The sequence below is a fragment of the Dermochelys coriacea genome, chromosome 1, assembly GCF_009764565.3.
Source record: "Dermochelys coriacea isolate rDerCor1 chromosome 1, rDerCor1.pri.v4, whole genome shotgun sequence".
In the NCBI taxonomy this organism is placed as follows: domain Eukaryota; kingdom Metazoa; phylum Chordata; order Testudines; family Dermochelyidae; genus Dermochelys; species Dermochelys coriacea.
In genome coordinates, this window is record NC_050068.2 from 299371370 (window position 1) to 299380180 (window position 8811).

General features: G+C 48.2%; 1 protein-coding gene across 5 annotated transcripts in view; it reads right to left on the bottom strand.

The window, feature by feature from the left end:
* PDZRN4 (PDZ domain containing ring finger 4) overlaps positions 1-6448 on the bottom strand; it is a 372746-nt gene extending 366298 nt beyond the window's left edge. Inside the window, exon 1 of one of the 5 annotated variants that reach the window (XM_038387822.2) lies at positions 1489-2763. In XM_038387822.2, coding sequence (XP_038243750.1) covers positions 1489-2223 — 735 coding nt within the window. In that variant the 5' untranslated portion in view covers positions 2224-2763. Of the gene's footprint in view, positions 1-1488; positions 2957-6100 lie in introns of those variants that run through there. The other 4 variants (XM_038387823.2, XM_038387821.2, XM_038387825.2 and 1 more) reach the window with 4 other exon arrangements.
* Between the last annotated feature and the right edge of the window lie 2363 nt (positions 6449-8811).

Genomic DNA, 8811 nt, shown 5'->3' on the forward strand with positions numbered 1-8811 from the left:
CATTAAATCACTTCTCACCATGGTTGCAACCAACAAATGTTAAGACTCTGCACAGCAGTCCTTCAGACACGAATTAAAGCTTTATAGAACAAACCCTTTAGCATGTTAAGCCACCTCGCCAGTAAAATGTGTCTGTTTATTCGAACAAAAGCAGACAATTCAATATCTAAGCAATGCCATCTGACTTGGCAAAGGGCTGAAGCAGCAGTGCTGGACTCTGTTATCAAAATTGACAATCATTATGCCCTTCTCCGAAACGAAAGACATTGCTGTGTCCCTGCAGAACTGTTCCTAAACTAAAAACTATTCTAATGATTTTAAACAACAAACTGTTTCCCAAGCTACTTCTTCATACTGTAATTATAAGGAAAAATATCTGTTAGCTCTGTATCTATCTGAAACTGGAACCCCATCTAAAGAAAACACAGTACCATCATTAATAAGGTCACACCAAGCTGGATGAATTGTGGTCTGATCTGGACACCCTGCTCCTGAAGATTTGCATTCAAATTTGTTTATTGTCAGCCAAGTGGAAGCCCTTTCCTCTCACTTGCGTTTTCCTCTCACTCCAGACAAACCTGACATGAGATCCTCATCCAAATTGAGGGGACTACCAAAGGCTGCTGGTGTGCAACCCTTAGAGCCACCAGATTCTTAAACTACAAAAGGAGACATGAAACATGTAACCTAAAAAGACTAGTGTAATTTATGACTGCGTTTTAAAGAAAATGAGAGCACCAGAAAGAATTTGCTAAAACTGCTTTCACAGCTCTTGAAAGATGACGAGTTTTCCAGGCTGAATGAATGGGGGAATGAGATGTAAAAGTTTGATTTACATCAATGTAACTGTTTCCGTACTTTTCAAGCATCAGCACAGCGAGAGAACTAGGTTTTAGGTTGCCGAGGGCGGCACTAACCTGCCATGTGTTAACCGACTGCCTCTCTGCTTTTGGGGGTTCTCTAGGGGACCTCACCAAACCACGGGGGCTGAAAGTGCAATCTGAGGTCCAGGTGCAGCGTGGTGGGAAGAGGCTACAGTGTGTGTGTCAGCTCGATTTGTATTTTCCAAAAGCGACCACACAAGTAGTTATGGAATAAATACCACAAAGGGTGCAGTCTCTGCTGGGGTAGGCTCGCTGACTGTAGCAGAGTTTGGCTTGCAGAGAATCTGGCCTCAAGTTGATAGGGTCCGGGGCAGCATCGCCCATGATCTGCTAGCATAGGTGCTGGAACTAGAGGTGCTCCCGCACCCCCGGGCTTGAAGTGGTTCCCATCGCATACAGGGTTTACAGTTTGGTTCAATGGCTCTCGGCACCCCCACTATACAAACGGTTCCAGCGTCCCTGTCTGCTAGGCACCATCCAAGGAGCAGCCTTGGCACAGATGAGATCACAGTGTCAAGACAGCGCACCCAACAGCGGGCTGCTCACCTCAGAGCCCGCCAGGCTGGGCTCCTGCCGCCCCCAGCCCGTCCACTCCCTCACTCACCTTGCAGGGGTGGCTGCCCGCCCGCTTCTTGGGGATGCTGCTGATGTGGCTCATGTACTGGTTGAACTTCACCTGGCACCTGAGCGCCGTGAGCTGCACCTCGCTCTGCAGCGCCGCGAGCTGAGCCAGCAGCGACTTCTCCCTCTTGCTCCACTTCAGGGCCTGTCGCTTCAGCTCCCGCTCCAGGCTGGCCCTTTGGCCTTGCAGGCTGCCGCTGTGGCTGCGCAGCGCCCGCACGCAGCAGGGCCCCCCGCCCGGCGGCGCGCCCCCCGCCCGCTCCCGCTGCAGCAGCACCAAGCCGCAGCCCCGCGGGCAGATGCCGGCCGGGCGGTGCTCGCAGCTCTCCCGCATGTGCGCGTCCACGTCCTTCAGGCTGAGCACCTCCGGGCAGCCCCTGTGGCGGCACCGCGCCGGGCTGTAGTCGCACATCTCGACGTGGGCGGCCAGCTGCTGGAGCCGCACGGTCCGGCCGCAGCCCCGCGGGCTGTAGTCGCACTTGATCTCCAGCTTCTGGATGAGGCTCCTGAGCGGCAGCACCCGGTGCAGCTCCTTGGCCGAGATGGGCTGGCACTGCAGGGGGCACAGGCGCCGCTGCACCGCCCAGGGCAGCAGGCAGCCGGCGCAGAAGACGTGCCCGCACGGCGTGGACAGCGGCTCCTCCAGCACCTTGCTGCAGAGTTGGCACTTGAGATCCGGGTCGACGGGCTCGGCAAAGCGATCCAGGTCAAAGCCCATGGCGGGGGCAGAGCGGGCTGGGAGCACAGCGGGGGGAGCAACTTTCCGGCGGCGGCGGCGGCTGCTTCTCCTGCCAGCCCGGCTGCTGATGCAGGCGGCGCAGCTCCAACTTCCAAGGAGGGGGCGGGGGGGAGGGATGAAGAGGGGCAGGGCAGCACGAAGTGTGTTTGGTTTGAAGTTTTCAGCTGCTCGCCCTGACCCTCCCGTATTAACTCTAATAGGAGCTACCCGCCCAATACCGCCTTCCCCAACCCGGGCCGCCCTTTCGTTACATCCCTCCTAGCGGGGAAATGCAGCAGGACGAGGAGGAAAGAAGCGGAGATCTGCCAGCTTCAGATTCTCGCCTGCAGAATGAGGGGGAAAGCAACCACGCCAGCTCCCTTGCCGGTGCAGGAGGAGAGCTAGGAAAAGGGGTGGGGAGAGATGCATGAAAAGGGCAGAAGGGAGCCGCTGGCTTGCCAGGCAGTCGATAACCCCACCCACCCACCTGGAACCGTTTCACTCCCAGAGATCTTCTCCTTGCCCCTCCGGGGTACTTGGCTTCCGAGACATTCCTCCCACCCGCCACCTACAGTAGCTTAAAGTCTTTTTTATGATGTCTCTTAGAAAAAGGGAGTGAAAAACAATCCCAAATCAAGTGGCAGAAAACCACGGGAATTACAGGTTATTTGGGCAGCCAGTTTAGGGAGCACAGAGTAAGGGAAGGGCTAGTTGCCCAGCAGAAGATGTGGCCTGCTGGAGGGCTTTCCCCCACAGCTACAGCGGCTCAGAAATCATGGGAGGGGGACTCTCATTACGGCCCCAAATTTATGCACAACTCTTGGGGCTGTTGTCCTCAGTGCGTGTTGTTTGAGGCTGGATTGTGAAAATGTGGCTGAGGAAAGCTTCTGGTTGCTGAAGAGGGGAAGCATTTTAAACTCCCTGCACTGATTTCTTTCTTTAGTTTTTACTCTGCTCCTCCTTTTTGGGGCTGCTCCCCATCTTTGCAATTGAAAGCAGTGCAGATGGGTTGGGTGCTAAAACAGTAAATGGCACCAGGCCAAAAAATGCCATCAGTGAGGTGGAGTTGTTTGTAGATTTTCCTTAAACAACAACACTTGTATAAAAAACACTGCCATGTTAAGAACAACTAAATATGTGAAAATCTGGAAATTCATCATTAAGAATCAGTCACCAACCTGACTGCTGCCCCTGCATCGCTGCACACATCCAGCAAAATACACTGAAGTCTGAAACACATAACATGTTCACCACATGACTTTACAATGGAAAACATAGGACCAGAGTCTCCCAGGAGAGAGCAGGAAAAGATCTGGGAGGTTTCCTCAGTTAACTGGATCGGGGTGTGGCAGGATTAGCACCCTCTGGAAGGGCCAGTAGAGGCTGGTCCAAGATTCACACATCTCAGGGCATTTGCTGGTAGTTACAGGTATCCATGTGGAGCCACAGTGTCTTCTGAGCAGTTGAGACCGCTGCCTCTGCCCTCCTCGGTTTCCAGGCATCATGGCTCCGACAAAGCTACTTGAGTATCTCTGAGAAGACGTGAGAGGCAGTGACATCGTGACAACTACACCTCCCACATGGACAGGGGAACCCTGCACACAGATGTCTCTAGGACACATTTCAGATCAGAAATCTCTCAGCTACACCTACCCACACACCTCATCGTAATTGACAGTACACCACAAATACAGACCAAAATGTATGCAATCCCCTTACTGAGCACCCTCAACAAAACTACCCTTTATCATGTCTGACTTTCCATATGAGAACCATAAACATGACCTTCACCCTGACTATTATCATGGTACAAAAATTAAACTGTACCAATGTACAGCCTACCACCTTAGGCAAAACACCGTATTAAGCCATCCACACCATTTAATTGAAGATCCAAATTAACTTCATTTACCCAAAGAGAATATATCCACCTATAATTGTACACACACTACGCATATAAAATAAAATTACCTCATGAACTCAAACACTGTAAGCATCCAGTTCTGCCACTCTTTCTCAATTTTATTCCTCAAGTAGTTCCATTGATTTCAGTGGCACTTCTCAGAAAATAAAGGTACTGCTCAGTATAAGTAGGGGTGTCAGCATCAGCCCCAATGTGAAGGTTATTGCAACCAACCAACACCTATATTTCCTTAATCTATTTCTGCACCTTATTATCAGTCCCAGCTTCTCTTTTGGGTTGCTTCCTTGGTCTCCTTACCTAAAGCTTAAAGTGAGTCGGTTGGCCCAGAATCTCAGACATGGACAAAATAAGAACTATGACATGGGTCTTGTGAGAGTCAGTTGCTCGTGAAAAGGTGATGCAACCATGCATACCATGCAGCATTTTTGAAAGCCAGGCCAGTTATTTAGGTGTGTAAATGAAGGTTTAATAGCCTAGCTTTAGGTACCCATTTTAAAAAAAATATTGGCCTTTGTTTCTTTAGTCAGCTCTCAGTTGCATCCCTTAGCAGCCCTTCAGTGCATCAGTGTTCCAAGTAGATTCATTCTTTCTGTCCTCAGACAAGAGTAAGAAATTATCTTTCCTACTCTTTTCTGAGGGACAACAGATGAGACCTAGCTGATGTAAAAAATAACACTTCAATGGGAGATTATCCAATATAAACTAAGTTATAAAACTTGACTTCCATGCAGCATTATCAAAGGACCATGAAGAAAGATAAACACACACACACACACACACACACACACATCAGCCACACTATCAGAGGCTCGTTCACCTGCGCATCTACCAATGTGATATATGCCATCATGTGCCAGCAATGCCCCTTTGCCATGTACATTGGCCAAACTGGACAGTCTCTACGTAAAAGAATGAATGGACACAAATCAGACGTCAAGAATTATAACATTCAAAAACCAGTTGGAGAACACTTCAATCTCTCTGGTCACTCGATCACAGACCTAAGAGTGGCTATACTTCAACAAAAAAGCTTCAAAAACAGACTCCAACGAGAGACTGCTGAATTGGAATTAATTTGCAAACTGGATACAATTAATTTAGGCTTGAATAGAGACTGGGAATGGATGAGTCATTACACAAAGTAAAACTATTTCCCCATGGTATTTCTCCCTCCCACCCCACCCCCCACTGTTCCTCTGATATTCTTGTTAACTGCTGGAATTAGCCTACCTGCTTGTCACCATGAAAGGTTTTCCTCCTTTCCCCCCCCTGCTGTTGGTGATGGCTTATCTTAAGTGATCACTCTCCTTACAGTGTGTATGATAAACCCATTGTTTCATGTTCTCTGTGTGTGTGTGTATATAAATCTCTCCTCTGTTTTTTCCACCAAATGCATCCGATGAAGTGAGCTGTAGCTCACGAAAGCTTATGCTCTAATAAATTTGTTAGTCTCTAAGGTGCCACAAGTACTCCTTTTCTTTTTGTGAATACAGACTAACACGGCTGCTACTCTGAAACACACACAACAGGCACTCGTGATTGGTACCATATAAGTACATAGTCATATAACCCTTCTGCCAGGTGGAGGCAGCAGCAACAAGGGCCAGGTTCAATATCTATGGGTTCCTTTTCAACAATACAACACCAAACTGGCTCAAGGGCCCACCCATTGACCGGGGACAATTACACACTAACCCTGGGCACCTCTGAGAGGCAATACTTCCCCTCTCGCAAGCACAGAGTCTGAGTGTAGCAAAAACTTTTAATAAAAGGAGGGAAGTAACTCAGCATTAATTTGGGAAAACACCACAACTAGGATTCATAAACATAAACCATGAGCAAAAGACCCATGCCCCAAGTAAGTTGGGCAGTGTCCTTTTCCCCTCAGGTTCTAAAGTCCAGCAACCCAAAAGTCCCTTTAACGTGCCCATCCTTTCTCTGCACCCTACTCACAGTTGCTGTCCTTGGTCCGTGCAGCCCCAGCATTCAGAAGTTCATCCTCAGAGTTCACCTCCCATCCTGGGTGAAAGGGAGGGGGGTAAGGAGGCTCCTTACAGTCTCCGCTACTTGGGCACTCGCTCATTGACCGAATGCCCAACTGCTGCACCTATCTGCGGGACTCTGCTCTGGCTCGCTCTGCCAGCCACCCTGCTGGCCACGCCTCTTCACCAGCCACCCAGCTGGTCACTCACCAAGATGTCTTCAGAATCCCCACTTAACACAGCTATCAGTGATTTCAGCTGTAAGTAGGGGAGTCTCACTGCTGGTGCACCCTGGGCAATCTCTTGCAATAGAGACACTATCCCAAAGTATCAGTGATTTCAGCTCTACAGCATGTAACAAAACTCAACTGAGTCTGAATTAGCTCTTTTATTATACTGGGGAGAGGGAGAGAAAACACAAGTGAACACAGGTCAAACAGTGTCTGGAACCTTAATGGGACCCATGCTCCCTCAACTAATTGGGCTTTGGAGCCCATGTGTCCTGACTAGCAAGTGCCATTCAGTTGAGAGTGAGTCCCTCCATTAGGGTATGACAGGTACTGTTCTGCTGCCCTCAGTTTACATAACAAGGATAACAACCCTTTATTACTCCTGCCCCAATAACAAGGAGACTGGGGATCCAACACCAGCCACAAGTGATCATTTGGGCAAGCAATCTCATCATGCTGAGCACCTAGGCAGGGTGGGTGTGTTCATGCAAACAAGACTCCTGAAGTCCTTTACCACAACTCTCCATATAAAGGGACAGCTAATTCAGACTCTGTTTACAGACAGAAAAGGAGTACTTGTGGCACCTTAGAGACTAACAAATTTATTAGAGCATAAGCTTTCGTGAGCTACAGCTCACTTCATCGGATGCATTTCGATGCATCCGATGAAGTGAGCTGTAGCTCACGAAAGCTTATGCTCTAATAAATTTGTTAGTCTCTAAGATGCCACAAGTACTCCTTTTCTTTTTGCGAATACAGACTAACACGGCTGCTACTCTGAAACCTGTTTTTACAGACAGAAACATCTCCCAGGCACTGGTTTGGGATAATGCTATGAAGATTTTGGAGTTTCTAGAATAGGATCCAATCCTACTGGTTCTTGTATCATAAGGAAAAACCCATGAGCAATACACCATGTTCATTGTTGGCCATTACAATTCATATTTTGCAAAATTTGCCTCAACATGGACAGCTCATTCCAACCCACTCTGGACTTGTGAGGCCTCAACATCTAGACTTGTTACTTCCACAGAGCTCATGTTCAAGACATCTCCATAGTGGTAAAATAGAGAAAATGGCTAATAACTGTCACTCTACGATGCCTTGCTTCACTCATGATCCCTAGTTCCAGTTCCAAGAGCTATGAATCACTTGGTAACAGATGTGCCTCATATCATATTCAGTCTTTCTGTAATTCCATACATATTTAACTAACTCCACCATATTCCCTCACCATCTCCGACATGGAGCTTGTAGGGTACTGGAACTCAAGTCGCTGCAAAAAGGGAGGGCATTCCCTTTCATACTTTCAGGAAAGACACACACACTCTCCCTTGGTACCCCAAGGGGAGTAAGGTAATGCTTCAGAGAGAAAATACTCAAGAAATGGTAGGGGGAAAGATAGAAAAGGAAAGCCCCTTTTCTCAGAAGATGAGACTCGGCTCCCTTCTGTGTCTGTCACCAGTGGATTTAGCTTACAATAAGGGCGTCCCTCCCTCCCTGTGTGATGTAATAAAAATGAAGGAAACACAAGGTAATATGGTGCAAACAAAGGTAAGTATATTAAGGGTAAAGGTACAGAGAACTGGAAAAACGGAAGAAAGAAACTCAAACTTAACCATACAGTGATTCAGTGACTGGCTTTAGAAGCTTGAAGCTCAGACCCACAAAACCTCCCTTGGTGTTCAGAAAAACAATAAATAAAACCCCAATACAGAAACCTTTTCCTACAATTTAGGCGCAGTGGACACAGCATACGGGGCGAAGCCCAGGACCTTCTACTCTCCGGCTGATGTGGAGCCTTCAAGGAGGACTACTGGGGAGTCCCAATGACTGTAGGATTTCGTTGCAGGCAGGGAGACCCTCCGGGATTATGGACACCAGGAAAGCAGGACCCTCCAGAGGCAAAATGGATTCAGTTCGCTGTGGCGGGGATAGTGAGGACAGGCCTCTCCTTCCTCAACCTTGCTGTGGGATAGATGGTACTCTTCTCTCTACCTCTGGAGCATTAGGAAGACCCCACCGTGCACGTGCTGCCGCTGGAATGAACAGCCCAGCATAGGTGCTGAGCAAGTTCTTATATAGCCTTTTTGGCGGGAAAAACTGGTTCAGTCCAGTTTGAGCCAGGGAAATCCAGGGTCTTTACAGTCTGCTTACAGAGATGGAGTCCAAGAGTCACAGATGATATACTCCATATTGGATTTCGTTAAAGCCACTGATTTACATAACCTTTACCTTATACATACTGTTAAAACAGCTAAACAAACACATTTAAACAATACCAACACAACATTTCTTACTAACACCCTGAAGGGAGGCTCCAGGGGAAACACTAAGATTGCAGGAGTTCTTTGGTAGCATGGAAAAGCATGCAACCCAAGATCACTAGAGAGATGTGAGATCGGGCAGCAATACAAAAGTAAGGGCTTTATATGCCTCAGGCAGGTCTAAG